The following is a 17,391-nucleotide window of genomic DNA, read 5'->3' as shown; positions in this document are numbered from 1 at the left end:
TTTATGTGCCTGATAAATCGTAATGTGGATGATGAATGTCCACCTACTAAGGCATGATATGAAATAGTAGACTGCTCTTAGACCTCTAGAACTTGTAGCTCTTCGGCTAATAGGTCATCAGAGATAAATGGTTCTGGAAAGTCGGGTTGAACATCTGAGCCCTCTGTTAGAAGAAGTATCTGAGGCGGGGTCTTACATTTGTGGCCTGCAACGTATTTTTCCTCACAATAGTAACATAATCCACGCTCACGCTGACTCTGAATCTCAGAATGGGTAAAACATTTGAGTGGTGGACGGTTCAAAGGAGAAGTCATCGTCCTTGTTGGAGATGGAATGAACGAGGTTGAGGAATGTTGATTAGGGCTAGGCAAAAGTGGTGCCCCTCTGTTTGCAAAAGCTGGTCGATTCGTGCCTTTCTCTGCCTGAATGTGATGCTCATGTATATGTGCCCATTTAAGTGTGTCATCAAAAGTTTTAGGCTCGTGACTGAAAACTGAGTTTTAGATGTCTTCTCTAAGCCCAGAAACAAATGGCCTTACCATCAACCCATCTGAAATATCATCTGTCTCATTAGCTATGGCTTCAAAACGACCTTGTAACTCCGATATTGTGGTTACATGCCTAAATTTTGCCAGACGGCCTTCAGCAGATTCAAGACATTTTGGCTTGAAATGAACCCTTGCTTTCTCTGCAAAATGCTCCCATCCGATCAATTATTTGTTCCGAAATAACCATTGATACCACTCAAGCGCATCTCCATCAAGATAGAATGACGCCATCGTGAGTTTTTGTGAATCTTCAATTTCGTAAAAATCAAAGTAGCGCTCTGCTTGAAAAATCCAAGCATCTGGATGCTCTCCACAAAATCGTCCAAAATTCCATAGCCGCTGACCTATGCCGTTGAGTTGGTGCCGCTGGAGGGTTATCCTGTCGTGCTATTGCCATTGGTGGTTCATGATTTTTTTTACTCACTACCTCCAGTAACATTGCACGAATTTCCGCTAATTCCTTCTCGAATGGAGTGGTTGTTTCCCTAACAGATCCATCAACAAGAGCCTTGAGTCATTGTTGGTCCTCCATTAAAAGACCTCTGGATGAAAGCACCAATATAACAAACGCAATAACGACCAACTGATCACTATATTAATTACTGAACCAGATTACAACAACTACTGATTACATAAAAAATCTGCAAGGAAAGAAGAAGAAATAGAGAAGAGATGAGAAGAGAATTATAGAAGAAAATAGAGATGAGAAATAGAGATACGACGAAACAACAATAGCATATCCTAACTACGCTTAGAGATAATAGATTTATATCAGATACTTCCTACTCCACTTGTCGCATATTTAGCGCGCACTTTGCCTCACGTTCTGTTAGACAAAGTCAACAAATCTTTTAGATGGTATTTTCACACGGTTACTCCTTCTAGACTGAATAAAATTATCTTCCGATTTAGCCCTGTTGTCCTCCACGTCATCACTATGGTTCATAACATAGTCCGAGTCTTATAGAGATGGATTTATATTTGAGACTTATCACAGGTTTGAATAGTGTTGGACCGACCCTCAACATTGATTCAAGTCAGTGGACGATGCTACTGAATATGCGTGTATTTTCATACTCACCCTTTCCTTTTCTGCACCTTTATTGTGCAGGTTTTGAGCTCGGCACAAGTGACAAGTGACCCTCGTTACTTGTTGATCATTTGAGATTCGAAGGTAGCTACTTGGTTGATCTATAATTCCCAGATCTCTTCTATCCTTACATTTTGTCAATGTCTCTCTAGTTCCTGAACTTTAGTATTTGTTTTCGTACTTTGAGATTTCTTAGAGGCTTGTACTTATGACACCAGGTTTTGAGGAGTTTTGACTTGTCTTCCGCATTTTATTTCTAGTTTATATGAATGAGGTCATTTAAGACACGCTTTGTTTTGAGCTTTTACTTCCACGTTTATTATTCTTCTTATTGATTGGAAAGAGTTCGCTTACCGACTGGTTGATTGAGTTGTGACAAATAATATATATGAATTATATACATTACTTTACACTTCAGTGTGGTATTCAATATTTTTTTACAAACACCGAATATCTTGTCAAATATAAAAATATCAATACTGCAATATCAAGAGTTATGATTACGTTATGAAATTCAATATCTACCATACCATGTCAACCTCTTATTTTGGATGAGGAGAGAAAATACAGAAAGATCAGTTTATTTAAGTTATTTCCATGATACAGAACTTATTTGTTTGCTGCTTTTTAATTTGATTGATTTTGTAAGGAAACTACTGTTACATATGAAAGAAGAATTGCGAAGTACTGTGTGTTGAGACTTTTCTTCTTCTCGGCCCATTTGAGCAAAAATTTGAACAATTCCATGCTCTATGGCCCACGAAAACGATACTATTTATTATATATGCCTTGTCATTCTCTTCACAGTTACTTTTGCTTCCACTGAGGAAGCAACTGCTCTCCTGAAATGGAAAGCAACTTTCCAAAACAAAAATAATTCCTTATTGGCTTCATGGACGCTAAGTACTGATGCATGCAGGGGTTGGTATGGAGTTATATGCTTTAACGGTCGGACAAACAGGTTGAAGATTACTGATGCTGGTGTCATTGGTACACTCCATGATTTTCCATTTTCATTTCTCCTGTTTCTTGAATATGTTGATCTTAGCATGAACCAGCTCTCTGGTATCATCCCCCCCTACAATAGGAAACCTAACTAATCTTGTCTATCTTGACTTGTTGATCAACAAGATTTCAAGCAAAATCCCATCTCAAATCGGCTCACTATCAAAGGTTGAGACCCTCGTCATCTTTGACAACCATTTAAATGGTTTCATTCCTATTGAAATTGGGAAGATGAAGTCACTTGAGGTTTTAGACTTATAGAGGAACAATCTTTCTGGTCCGATTCCAATAACTCTAGGTGACTTAACTGAGCTCGAAAGTTTGCACCTTTATTCTAACCATCTTTCTGGTCCCATTCCTAGTGAATTAGCGAATTTGAAAAATCTTTTTGATCTGGAGTTATGTGATAATCGGCTTGGTGGTTCAATCCCAATAACTTTAGGTGACTTAACTCAGCTCAAAATTTTGTACCTTTATTCTAACCAACTTTCTGGTCCTATTCCTAGTGAGTTGGCGAATTTGGAAAACCTTAATGATCTACATTTATCCTATAATTAGCTTAGTGGTTCAATTCCTGCTTCCTTTGGCAATTTGAGAAACTTGCACTCACTACATCTCGGTGATAACAAACTTTCTGGTTCAATTCCAATAACTATAGGTGACTTAACTGAGCTCAAAAGTGTGCAATTTTATTTAAACCAACTTTCTGGTCCCATTCCTAGTGAGTTGGGAAATTTGAAAAAACTCACTTATTTGGATTTATCTGATAATCAGCTTAGTGGTCCAATTCCTGTTTCCTTTGGTAATTTGAGAAACATGCAGTCACTATATCTCGGTACCAACAAACTTTCTAGTTCCATTCCAAAAGAAGTTGCATATATGGATAACTTGGTTGTCTTATCAATAAGTTACAATGGATTTTCAGGCCATTTGCCAGAGCGGCTTTGCAAAGGTGGGAAACTTGAGAACTTCACGGTGGCTAGTAACAAGCTCACAGGGCCAATACCAAGCAGCTTAAGCAAATGCTCGAGTTTCAAATGGGTTCGCTTTAATAACAACAGTTTCATTGGAAATTTATCTGAAGCTTTTGGCATACATCCAGAGCTTTTGTTCATTGATTTGAGTGACAATGATTTTCATGGTGAACTTAGCAACAACTGGGGGAAATGCAAAGATTTGATTGATCTGCAGGTAGCCAGAAATAACATTGGTGGAAGGCTACCGCAAATCAATCAAATCTTTTACGTAATGAAGTAAGGGCATTGACTGGGATTAAGGACATCCTGCAGCATACCACCAGAAATTGGAAACTGGTTTGCAGGATGTCGTATTGTCATACAATGAGTTGGAAGGACCAATCCCTAATAATAAAACTTTTATGAATGCTTCATTAGAAGGTAATAAAGGTTTTTGCGGCAATGTAACAGGACTCCCGCCCTGTGAAAGAGCATCTTCTAAAGAATTTAATCAAGATTAGTATTAGGAAAGTTTCTCTGTATTGATCTGTACAAGACTGCCCATATTTATACAAGAAAATGTAATACCTAAAACCAATAAAAGAATATATAAAATCCTATACATATTTTCTAAATTCTATTGGCTATGTAAATAACTGTCTAACATATTTTATTATTTTATATGTTATGTGTGTGCCATTCACGTGCTTCATAGAAGGATCAAGAATTGATTCACTACAGTTGTAACCTTGGGCTGATCTTGGATAACGTGGATGGTCCAGATGCTTTCTCCTTCCTTTATTGTTATCTACAGCTAGATTTGTGCCACGTCTCTTTGTATTCTCTAAAGACAAGAAAGACTTAGACTTAGGTACCCTTGAAGATAACTTCGTCTTCTTCGTTGTGTTGTCTACCATTGTCAACGAGCTTAGACGCGAGTTATTATTGTGAAATCTTTCTATCTCAACATCCCCCCCTCAAGATGGAGGGGAGTGGAATGATACCCAGCTTGCGAAGATAGTGATGATGAGAAGTCCCCGACAACGATTTGGTGAAGATGTCGGCTAACTGATCATGGCATGGAACAAAAGAAAGAGATATGAGGCCAGCGAGGTATTGTTGCCTAACAAAATGGCAATCTAGCTCAACATGCTTCATCCTTTCATGAAACACAGGATTGCAAGCAATGTGGATAGCCGCTTGACTATCCGAGTGAACAGGAATGGGCAACTCAGGTGAAATAGATAGATCAGAGAGTAGACGAGTCAACCAAGTTAGTTCTGCAACCAAGCGACGCATCGAGAGGTATTCAGCCTCGGTCGAAGAAAGTGAAATGGAAGATTGTTTCTTGGACTTCCATGAAATGGGGGATCCTCCTAGGCTGATAAAGAACCCACTCACAGATCTGCGAGAATCTCGACATGTAGCCCAATCGGCATCACAAAACGCCATTAGAGAGAAAGAAGGAGAAGCAGTCAGAAAAATCCCTTGGTTTGGAGACCCTTTTAGGTAATTTAGAACTCTTAATGCTGCAGTAAAATGAGAGGTACAAGGCTTTTGCATATATTGACTGAGAATTGAAACGGCAAAATAGAGATCCGACCTTGTGTGAGTTAAGTAGTTGAGTTTACCAACAAGATGTCGATATAGGGTAGGATCTAACATATAATCGTCTGAATCTGCAGATAACTTGTGTGAAGGATCCATGGGGGAAGAAACAGAGGGCAAATGACTAACATCAAATTCCTGAAGCAAATCCAAGGTATATTTGCTTTGACTGATGATAATACCCTGTTGTTCCCTTAATATTTCCATACCAAGAAAGTAATGCAAAGCCCCAAAATCCTTAATTTTGAACTCTGTGTGAAGAAAATCCTTAAGAGCTTGTATTTCTTTGTGATTATCTCCCGTAATAAGAATGTCATCGACATAAACGACGACTATAGAAACTAAATCACCGATATTTTTGAAGAATAAAGAGTAGTCATTGAGTGAAGCAGTGAACCCCTTAAAGCTTAAAGCACCGGCAAGTTTGGCATACCACTGTTTGGATGCCTGCTTGAGACCATAAAGGGATTTGCGAAGTTTGCACACCAAATTAGGATTAGAGATAGGCAAACCTGCTGGAAACTTCATATAGACCTCTTCTTGTAGATCGTCGTGCAAGAAAGCATTGTTGACGTCAAATTGTGACACTACCCGATTCTTTTTTACAGCAATAGATAATAAACATCTGATCGTAGTCATTTTAACCACCAGAGAAAACGTTTCATTAAAATCAATGCCCTCATTTTGGATGTCTCCTCGGATAACCAATCTAGCTTTCAACCTTTCTAATGATCCATCAGCATGTTGTTTGATCTTATAAACCCATTTGCAAGGTAGAGTCTTTCTACCATGAAGAAGGGAAACTACATCCCAAGTGTGATTTGATTGTAAGGCTGCAATTTCAGCATCCATGGCATGTTTCCATCCAGGGTGAATAGAAGCCTGATAATAGTTGGTTGGTTCTGTGATCTGAGAAATAGAATGAAGAAGAAACTGATTAGAAAGGGAAAGATCAGTAGAAGAAAGAATATGAGTCTGAATAGAAGCAGAGAAACAAGAGGTAGTGACATCACTAAGAAAGATAGTATTGCAGAAATAATCCTTAAGGTGGGCTGGGAGGATGCCTTTGGTGGTTCGGGTAGATCTCCTAGGACTAGGATTGATGAGAGTGTTTGGAGGTTGTGATGATGAAATAGAGGCAGGGTCAGCAATGGGAACAGGAAAATGAGTTGGTAAAGATGTAGAAATCGGTGGATCCAATAAACAATCATCAGAAGAAGAAGCTAAGTATGGAATAGGAAAAGTATAAGGAGAAATAGGAGCAATACTTGTAACAAAAGGAAATATTTCCTCATGAAACTGGACATCTCTAGAAACAAACACTTTTTGACTATCCAAAGAGAGCAATTTGTATCCCTTTTGATTACTAGGATATCCTAAAAATACACAAGCTTAAGCCCTAGGGTCAAATTTCCCCCTCCCATGAGCTAGTGTGCTAGCATAGCACAAACAACCAAAACATCTTAAATTCTGATAAGAAGGTGATGTGCCAAAAATGACAGCATAAGGAGTGTTCCCATGAAGGACTCGAGAAGGCAGCCTATTAATCAAATATGTGGTTGTGAGAATACACTCACCCCAATTGGATATAGGCACCTGTGATTGAAATAAAAGAGCCCTTGCAATTTCAAGGAGGTGTCTATGCTTTCTCTCAACACTGCCATTTTGTTGAGGAGTAGCAACACAAGTAGTTTGATGAATAATCCCTTGGGAACAAAAAAAATGTGTGGCTGCTGCACTTAGTCCCAATTCCAAGGCATTATCTGATCTTATCTTTTTCACATTTATATTAAATTGTCTTTCAACCATTTGTAAGAAAGATTGTAAGACGGAAAATGCATTGCTCTTGATAGTTAACAAATAAGTCCAAGTTGCCCTACTATAGTCATTAACTATTGTAAGAAAGTACCTATAATTATTGTGAGTGGGTACTCTATAAGGACCCCATGTGTCAATATGAATGAGATCAAAGATGTATTTTGTTGATATATGACTGAGAGAAAAAGCCAGCCTAGATTGTTTGGCTTTAGGACAAATATCACAAAAACAATCAGAAACAGATAAAGAGGAATTTGAGAGAAAACTGACATTTTTCATTGACGATAAAGGCAAATGCCCCAGTCTAATGTGCCACAATTTTACATTAGAAGTTGCACTTGTACAAACAGGAATAGAACTAGAATTAAGAGGAATTGAAATAGGAACTGAAACTGAATCACTCAAATTAACACTTGATAAATTAGGAACATATTGTCTAAAATTAAGACTAGACTCTGTAGGACATGGCTGGAACAGATAGAGTCCATCCTTTGCATCACCAAAAACTTGAGGCCTCTTCATGGAAAGGCCCTGCATCATGCAATGAAGAGAAGTGAAAAATAGGACAGATTGAAATTGAGTGCAAAACTTGTGGACTAACATGAGATTGAATCTGAAACTAGGAACATAAAGAACATTCTGCAAAGCAAGATCAGAAATATAGAGACAGTTCATGTATGAGTAACAAGGATGGTTTGACAATTAGGAAAATTAATAGTAAGAGGTACTTTAAGGGGTGATAATGACATAAAATAATTAGGATTGAAGCACATATGATTAGAGGCACCTGAATTTATGATCCAGGTGTGAGGATTGAGAACTGAAAAACATGAGCCAATATATTTTAGAATAGTACCAGCCACTGCATTTGCATTTATCTCAGATCCTCTATTGGTGTGAGTTGTTTCTTCCACCTTCATTTGATTGAACATTTGTTTGAACTGGTTGTATTGGTCCTTGTTGTATGGTTGAGTAGTGAATGCAGAATCTGCATAGTTATTGTTCCTTCCATGATCAGCATATGAAGGGTTCCTTCCATGATCTACATAGTGAGTATTCTCCCATGATCTGCAAAGTGAGTGTTCTTTCCCTGATCTGCAAACTGGCTGTTCCTTCCCTCGATATCTCCCATGGTCATTGCTCTATTTCCTCTGATTTGTCCATGAAAACATTTGTCATTTGTGAACTGAAAATCATCCAGAAATCCAATCAACCTGAAACAATTATCTTCCACATGCCCAGTTTTCCCACAATAAGTGCAAGATACATTAGGGTTATACTGTGCTCCCTTGCCTTTGAACTTCAAATTTGGCCTTTGAAACTTTTGTGGATGCTGAGGGTGATTAATTCTGGGATGTGGATTCCCAATTCCTTGAAGGACTAGCAAGTTTTTGCGACTGCTTTCCTCCTCTAGAGTGATTCATATTTCCCACCATGAAAGAAGAAGAATCAGAAGAGATGAGACTCATGTATGTCTCTCTTTGATTTTCATTCTGTAAAATTAAAGAGTATGCATGATTAATGCCAGGTAAAGGGTTAAGCATCAAAATGTTTCCCCGAGCTTGGGCATAGTGTCATTAAGACCCATGAGAAATTGGATCAGTCTTTCATCTTGCAGAGACTTTTCCAACCTCTGTTTTCCATGATAGACACAGACACAATTACACTTGAAATTAGAGTTAAGAAAATCCAACTCATCCCATAATCTCTCCAGCTTTGTGAAGTAACCTGCAATGTTGTTAGTCCCGTGTACCAACCTACTAAGGTCCTTTTGTAGATGAAAAAGCTTTGCACCATTTGATTGGCCAAACCTATGTTCTAGACTTAACCATAATTCTCTAGCTGTGCTTGAGTAGATAACATTGTCTGCAATGTCTTTTGACAGGGAGTTAAGGAGCCAAGAGGTAACCATATCATTACATCTGCTCCAAAGATGAAGATCTGGAGAGACAATTAAAGGAGAAGGTTGAGAACCATTAATAAAACCTTGTTTGTTCTTCGCAGACAAAGCAATGAGTACAGATCTCCTCCAGCCTTGATAACATTTCCCATCAAAGAGATTGTTGATCAGTACCATTCCAGGTGCATCAGAAGCATGAAGATGATAAAGATGATAAGGATTGATGGTCGTGGTAACGCCGACTGCTGGGACAGTGGCTGGTGTGATAACAGTAGGGGAAGATGATTCTCCAGTCATTGCTTATGAATTGAGAAATGATTTCTGCTCTGATACCATGAAGAATTTAATCAAGATCAGTATTGGGAAATTTTCTTTGTATTGATATGTACAAGACTGCCCATATTTATACAAGAAAATGTAATACCTAAAAGCAATAAAAGAACATATAAAATCTTATACATTTTGTCTAAATTCTATTGGCTATGTAAATAAATGTCTAACATATTTTATTATCTTCTATGTTATGTGTGTGCCATTCACATGCTTCATAGAAGGATCAAGAATTGGTTCACTACAGCTGTAACCTTGGGCTGATCTTGGATAACGTGGATGGTCCAGATGCTTTCTCTTTCCTTTATTGTTATCTACAGCTGGATTTGTGCCACGTCTCTTTGTATTCTCTAAAGACAAGAAAGACTTAGACTTAGGTACCCTTGAAGATAACTCTATCTTCTTCGTTGTGTTGTCTGCCATTGTCAACGAGCTTAGACGCGAGTTATTATTATGAAATCTTTTTATCTCAACATCTTATGAGGTGAAGAAAAACTCAATGGCGAAGGGACGTAAGCTCATCCTAATCACTGTACTTCCTGTTATTGGAGCACTAGTACTGCTCTGTGTTTTCATTGATGTTCTCTTTATGTGTAATAAAAGGAGAGTTGGAGATGTTGAAAGATGGGATGGTGATGGTTGGCTTTCGATATCCATGTTAGATGGAAAGGCATTGTACAGGGACATCTTAAACGCAACAGAGGAGTTTGATTGCATCGGGCATGGAAGCGTTTACAAGGTAGACCTTCCATCATTAGGGAATATAGTTGTAAAGAGACTTCATTTTTCATTTGAGAATACATCTCCCAAAGGCTTCTTAAATGAAGTAAGGGCATTGACTGGGATTAAACACCGGAACATTATGAACCTCTATGGCTATTGTTCGAATGCACAACACTCGTTCTTGGTTTATGAGTATGTGGAGAGGGGGTGTTTGTCTATTATTTTGAGCAATGAAGTTGAGTCCAAGAAATTGGATTGGCTGAAAAGGGTAAATATCATCAAGGGTGTTGCTTTTGCTTTATCTTACATGCACTACGATTGTTCACCACCACCAATTGTTCATCGAGACATATCAAGCAGTAATGTTTATCTTGATTCCGAGTATGAAGCTTGTGTTGCAGACTTTGGCATAGCGAAGCTTCTCAAGCCAGACTCATTCAATTGCACTGCGTTTGCAAGCACATATCGCTATGTTGCACCTGGTAAGGCCCAACTTAATTTTTTTTATCCTTTTCTCAAATTTCATGAGCTAAAGCCAAACACTCTATACTGTTTAAATCTCATTTGCACGTTTAGATTGTTAATAATCTTTTGGAAATTGTGTTGTCTCAGAGCTTGCATATACAATGAAGGTTACGGAAATGTGTGATGTTTATAGCTTTGGAGTATTAGCATTGAAGATAATCAAAGGAAAGCATCTTGGGGATTACATTACTGTGGTAGCAAATTCATCGACTATAGATCATGTGCAGCTTAGTGATTTGCTAGAGGAACGTCTTCCATATCCTGAAGATGAAGTAAAAGATGTTTTGGCTTTTATCATCAAACTAGCAAGCTCTTGTTTGCTTAAAGCTCCAAAATCAAGGCCAAAAATGCACCTCATATCTCATAGGTTCTCATCAATGGATGCACGTCCGCCTACTCATGTAAAGCGAGCTTTGTAATCCCTGATATATATGTAAGGTGTCTTTGTATGAAAATGAATAACCTTTGACACCAAATGGTTGTGAAGGTAAATAGAGTAACAAACCAGATAGGGCACACACAGAAAGAAGATGAACTTCCATAGAGGCATAGTGGAGTCTCATTGCTATGTCAGTTGGGTATAGGAAAAGGGAGAGCAAGCCCGTAATTAAGCAGACCCAAGTCAATCGTTTCAATAAATTTCATTTGAACTCTCAAATTACAACTTATTTTAATTGAACATTTAAACACATGATATAATATTGAGCAACTTTCACATATAGCAAACACAAAATTCATATTTGTATGCTATAGCAAACTTTGCATAATTGCGCTCCATAGCAAACATATATATGTATAATTCGCTATACATATACAAAAAAAACAGTTGTATAATCTGATTTGGTATACATATACAAAAAGATCAATTGTATAAAGTGAGAGAGGCGAGTGAGAGAGCGAGATTTGGGAGAGTGGCGAGCGAGATCTGGGAGAGGGGAGAGAGGGGAACGAAAATATATGTATATATACAATTTTCACGCATTTTATACATTTGCATTTTTGTATAAAGTGAGAGAGGCGAGTGAGAGAGCGAGATTTGGGAGAGTGGCGAGCGAGATCTGGGAGAGGGGAGAGAGGGGAACAAAAATATATGTATATATACAATTTTCTCTCACTTTATACAAACACAAACGCATTTTATACAATTTGTGGTTTTTTGTATAAAGTGAGAGAGACGAGTGAGAGAGCGAGATCTGAGAGAGTGGCAAGCGAGATCTGGGAGAGGGGAGAGAGGGGAACAAAAATATATGTATATATACAATTTTCTCACTTTATACAAACGCAAACACACTTATACACTTGCGTTTGTATAAAAAATGAGAGAGGCGAGGGAGAGAACGAGAGTGGCGAGCGAGATTCACCAGGAGAGAGGTGAAATAGCAACAATTTGCTATGAGGTACAATTAAATCAAACTATATTTATAGCATTTAATTTGAATTAATAGTTTGCTATTATATACAATTTTCCAATATTAAATAACTAGTGAACTCATCCGCGTTTCACACGATCATAAAAAACACGAATAATTTATTAAATACAATATAAATAGAAGTATTCTTATTAAACATTTTTGTTTGGAAAACCTTTTGGGTGTGTATTCAAGTGTCAATTACATAGATAAGTAAACCACTTGAAATGCGTCACATTAGCCTCAATAAACCGTAAAACCTCAAACATGTTCCAATTGAGGCCCATATGTATAATTAAATAGATGACACATTTTATATATGATTAACTTAACTAAGTACCTAAATGACGCACAAAAGCACACGCAAAAAAATTTGAATTGGAGGTGTCTATTAGGAACACTATATCATGTGTTCAAACTTCAGATGCTCAACCGTTCAAGTTTCTGAATGAAATTTATTGATAAATTTAAGGGGTTGTCGGCGTTTTAAGCCAAATGAAAATTATACATACATAGACTTCAGAAGAAGCAAAATGTGTCATATCATAGCAATATACATAGGAAGTATAATTGCTAGTTCAGGCGACATCCCAAAATTGTATAATTGACACATTTCATCTTTGCTACAATATAACAAGAAGTCTAACTAAATATAAGACTGGTTTGATAACTTTTATGTACTCTACTGTTTTACTACCTAAATATATAATGCTGTCTATTTGGCATGTTCGTCATAGGAAATGATGGAAATGCAAAGCAGCCGTAGAAGTTGATGAAGCTACACTGAAGCTCTTTCAGGTCCAGCTATCAGGCCAGCAACTTACATGGCCTATTTTACTTGTGACATTTACGTCTGATAGCCTGAAGAAAGGGGTGAAAAGTTAACCACAATAAGGAAAATAAAGAAGGCTAGTGTTAGTGTTCAGTGTTCAAACAGTGTTGTTGAGTATCCATGTTCTCCACATAATAACTCATATCTTACATAGGTTTCTCTTAATCATTCAGTAAAGCCTTTGGTACTACTATTCACGGAAGCCAGTATACAATTTCAAAGAAAAATTGTAGTTTCTTGAGTTAGAAAGAAAAATACTTACTAAAGCCATCGTTTTTGTGCAACCACATCCTTCGACTTAGCAATAGGAGGTCGTCTCCTCCGAGATTCTGCACCAATAGATGATGCCTGCTTTGGTTTCAATCTGGAGACTGAATCCTGTGTGTGATTCAATGATTTCTCCTTCAAGGGGCTTACTGGTCGTGACTTTGGATGTCTATCTGTTGGTTTCACTAATAAAGGTAAGTTTTCGACCTGCTCCTGTTTCTGGTTTTCCCATAAAGTATTCTCACCATGATAAATGCTGATGTCTTCACTAGCAAAAAGAGGTTGAGCTATTTTCCCAGGGGAACTATCTGAATCTGAAGACGAAGGGCTAGTAGTACTGTCCATATCATAAAGGATGTTGTCTGTCAATGGAGGATGCTTCACCCCCTTTGAGCTTTTTGAAGAGAATGATGGTCGTCTAAGTCTTGTTAGATTCATAACCTGTTAAAAGCCAAATTCAAATCATAAACCAAAAATGATTCACACTTTGTGCCGACCTAATAAATCAAATTACCAGTCGAATAAGTCAAAATAAACTTTAGTTTGGAGCATTAAGTTTAAGCATTCTGTTTTCAAGAATTCAAATATGCTCAAGTAAATATATTGTCAAGATTAGACCGTAATTCAGTTTACAAGACCATATTTTTCTCTGACATCACAACATTAATCAGTAGGCATCATGATGGGGACATTTACAATAAGTAGTGTAAATCAAAAATTTGTAAAATAACTAGACAACATTTTGCTGCAAAAAATTATTTCACATATGCAGACAGAGACTGCTAGCATTTGCTAAGAGGCATCATTACCTTCTGCTCTAAAATTAAAACATCTTTCTTGAGTTTTGTAATAATCATATTCTTTCTGCGGATGATATCTTCGAGCTCCCCAGTCCTCTGTTAGATCAAACCAATGGGACAATTATAATTTATAAGTAACTGTAAGAGTGGTATTCACCACATTGTTTTGTACAAGAGCAGCACACATTTCTTCTTTAATATTGTATGAGGAAAAATACATGTTATGGTACCTTTGCACCAAAAGCTTCTGATGATTGAAGAAAAGTGGATAACTCCCTGATGGTGACATCTTTTTCTTCACATTCCCTCTGGAGATTATAAAAATCTTGTTCAATTGCTGAAGTGTTCAGCTGAAAGGAACAACATATGTTGCAAATTAGACCATAATGGTCGGGAACTATTTTCTTGTCTCTCTAAATTAGTTCAATGTAAACTTATTTAGGTAAAGCATAAAAGCAACGAACATAATCATCATACGTGAAGAGTAAAATATGCCAAGACCTTGCTCTTGATTGTTCATGCTCACTGAACGAATTAGCTCCTTGGTAATCACTTAATCTATAGATAGAAATCCCTATGATGGGAAACTAGGGAATTCAACATGTCTATACCCTTGTTTCTCAACAAAGAATGTGCAACTTCTATTGTCTCATCAGTAAAGATTTAAAAGACAGAGTTAACACGGTATCTAAATGGTGGTTACCATCAGTAATTATCTATTTGACTTCTACAAGCCAAAGTAGGTAGAAGAGAAAAACAAACTAATGGATAATTTTAACAAGAGACTGCAAATTTGTCCACTGCATCATCTAAACTGCAAGCAGCCTACACTGAAGTTTATCTTCCCTAAGAAATTCTGATTGCACGTTACCAAAATTCCAGGATATCCAATCTCAAAAAGTCCATATTCATACATTTGAAAACATTGTTCTTTCTCTCGGAAAAAGCCATAAGATGAGAAAATAGAAATTCTGATGTGAGATACACTATTGGAAAACAAAAAGATTCACATGTAAACAAAGCTCAATGCTAGTTCATCGCATAATCGTAAAATCTAATAGATACTGTAATTACCTGAATATCTACAGAGGAAGTCACACTAGCAGCCCAATCCGACAAATCAGACATACGCCGTTCCTCTGGTTCAGCCTGATTTGCTGCCGGAGGCATTTCAAATTTAAGCATCTCTTCTCCCTTGATCATATTCCTCTAGTTAAGAGGAAAGAAATGGTAAGCACTGGTTTCAAGTCCAAAAGAGAGTACAAAAATAAAATACGGCTCAATTCCATACTAGTTGGTTCGACTATTAAATCCTCTATATCCATTCCATTCTATTTGGGCCTTTTCATTATACTATTCTTCTATATGATTTGCTGCTAGAGGCATTTTATAACTAACCACCTCCTCTTCCTTGATCAGAATTGACTTGCAGCGAAATAGAACAAGGACCTAATTGAGCCTCTCAGGATTGTTTACCTCGTAAAAGTTGTTGGACTGATTCAAGTGTTGCTCACAAAGAAAATAGTCATATGTATCTGCTGCAGTTTCTGGCTGATCCTTGAAATAGTTAACCTGTTCACATAATGTGTCCAGCTTCTGTTGCATGCCTAAGAGCACTTGATCCTGGACAAAATAAAAGAAGAAATTCAAATAGCTGAATAGACTACTAAACTCATGCAAACCATTTAGAAACGTCATCACTATGGAACGCCTTATACTATCAGCAGTTTAACCTATGATAGCATACAATTTTACCAAGTTACCATTTACGAGATAATGCTTATCATAGAGATTTACTTGTAATTGCCCTAGAGGTGAACATAGTTGTGTATATGTTTTAAACCGTCGGTGCAGAGAATTTAAACTCTTTCACTAACAATATTATTTTATACAATTTCACGACTTTCAAGAATACGAATACATTTAATTACTCAATTTTAAAATCTAATGAAATGTTTTCTCTATCAAACAGAACTTTCAACCATTAACCTCCTACAATATTGATATAAGATACATTAGTGAATCAACACCTCATCATCTAATATGGAACAAAGGCAGAACTTGATTTCAGTAAACGACTTTTGGATAATAATATTGAAGCGGAGTAGCCTAGAAGTCCCTTATATTTGGCTCAGATTGTCAAGTGAACCCTCTACTCACGACTTTGCCAACTGAACACTTAAACCCAATGTAACTCAACCTTATACTTTGCCCAGAAAAAAGAAATTAATGGGACAAAAAGTGAACTTATTTTGCATTGGGATTGTCTAGTTAGCAAAGTCGCAAGTAAAAGGATCCAGTTAACAATCCGAGCAAATGTAAGAGGAAATAAACCAATAATAACAACACCATACCCAATTTAATCTCACAAGTGTAGTCAGGGTAGAATATACCCAAACTTTACCTCTACCATTACGGGGTAGAAAGTTGTTTCGCATAGATCCTCGACTCAAAAAGGGAAGAGGAAACAGAAGAAAATGAAAAACAGGATTTTCTGTAGTAGAAATGATTAACTAAATCCCCAAACCCAATTAAATTACCAGTCAAAAAATGCAAAAAATTCCTAAAATCAAATTATTAATGAAAACGAGAAGTAGTAACAGCAGCATTAAACAGTTTAACAATAAATAAAAACCAGTACTTCACGCAATAATGTAAGTACACAAAACCTCATTACCAAAAATAAAAACAACTAACCCTAAGTTCAACAGATTTCTTCAGCCGACAAATCTGCTTATTCTTCTTTGAATTCGCAGCAGCAACGGCAACAACAGCAACTATAAGAATCCGATGAATGGGGCTAAAGAGTTCCCAAGCCACAGCTTCTTTAGGGTTTAAACCACCACCAATCTTCCTAGCAGAACTTGCTTCCTCTGCACCGATAAGCCTTCCTTGAAGAGACACCCATGCAAGTTGTCTTTTAGCTTTTATAGGTTGGCTCGGCTGAGAATAGCAGCTGGAAAGCCGCCGAGGAGAAGGCGAAACTGATGAAGTGAAAGGTGATAATGACACTAAATTCGGTGGCGGCTGAGTGAAAAAGGCTGAGCCGGGTATAAAAGCTTCATCTTCTTCGGCTGATTCCATGGAGGCGAAGATACAGGGGAGAAGAGAAAGAGAAGGGGCGTGATTGAAGCTTTGTGTATTTTTTAAAATGAATAATTTATTTTTTTGTGTGTGTGTTTTGAATTTTATATTTGGGAGGGAATAATAGGAAAATGTGTAATTATTTTTTGGATTTAGGTAGCCGTTGAGGGATTTTGAATTTTTTTAAAATGTTTGGCATTTTGCTAAAATTCTTTTGTGGCTTTTATCAATTGATTTTATAAAGAATTACCTACTCATTTTAAAGAATTAATCGTAAAGACTTTATATTTTAAATGGGAAAGGTAACTCGAAAATTAGAATTAGTACTTTTTGAATATAAAGCTTGAATAGCCTAATTTATTTATTTATTTGGCAAAAAAACACCTTATATAGTGGTCGATTTTTATCTTATATATGTAAAAGAAGATCTTTAGTTGGTCTACGTAGCACATCTTAAAAAGGAGGAATATATTTATCTTTTACAACAAATTTTGGC

The 17,391-nt window shown here is 37.0% G+C and overlaps 3 protein-coding genes across 3 annotated transcripts; 1 reads left to right on the top strand and 2 right to left on the bottom strand.

Moving 5' to 3' along the window:
- Positions 1-2,390: 2,390 nt before the first annotated feature.
- On the top strand, positions 2,391-3,900 carry LOC107058306 (probable LRR receptor-like serine/threonine-protein kinase At4g08850). Its single transcript, XM_015303846.1, has 3 exons — positions 2,391-2,703; positions 2,942-3,156; positions 3,202-3,900. The coding sequence occupies exons 1-3, from the start codon at positions 2,391-2,393 to the stop codon at positions 3,898-3,900; spliced, it is 1,227 nt and encodes a 408-aa protein (XP_015159332.1).
- A 4,167-nt stretch (positions 3,901-8,067) lies between these two features.
- On the bottom strand, positions 8,068-9,222 carry LOC107058305 (uncharacterized). The gene is made up of 2 exons (XM_015303844.1): positions 8,610-9,222; positions 8,068-8,435 (listed from the first exon to the last, which is right to left on the bottom strand). Exons 1-2 carry the CDS (start codon positions 9,220-9,222, stop codon positions 8,068-8,070), a joined length of 981 nt encoding a protein of 326 aa, XP_015159330.1.
- Positions 9,223-12,372: 3,150 nt separating this feature from the next.
- On the bottom strand, positions 12,373-16,943 carry LOC102582944 (uncharacterized). Its single transcript, XM_006364184.2, has 7 exons — positions 16,509-16,943; positions 15,288-15,434; positions 14,886-15,020; positions 14,042-14,161; positions 13,821-13,907; positions 13,007-13,452; positions 12,373-12,773 (listed from the first exon to the last, which is right to left on the bottom strand). Coding segments are annotated over exons 1-7 (1,323 nt in total). The 5' UTR covers positions 16,896-16,943; the 3' UTR covers positions 12,373-12,772.
- Positions 16,944-17,391: the final 448 nt, after the last annotated feature.

This window comes from Solanum tuberosum, unplaced genomic scaffold (assembly GCF_000226075.1).
Source record: "Solanum tuberosum cultivar DM 1-3 516 R44 unplaced genomic scaffold, SolTub_3.0 scf00479, whole genome shotgun sequence".
NCBI classification, from domain to species: domain Eukaryota; kingdom Viridiplantae; phylum Streptophyta; class Magnoliopsida; order Solanales; family Solanaceae; genus Solanum; species Solanum tuberosum.
This window is presented reverse-complemented; position numbering and strand designations above follow the sequence as displayed.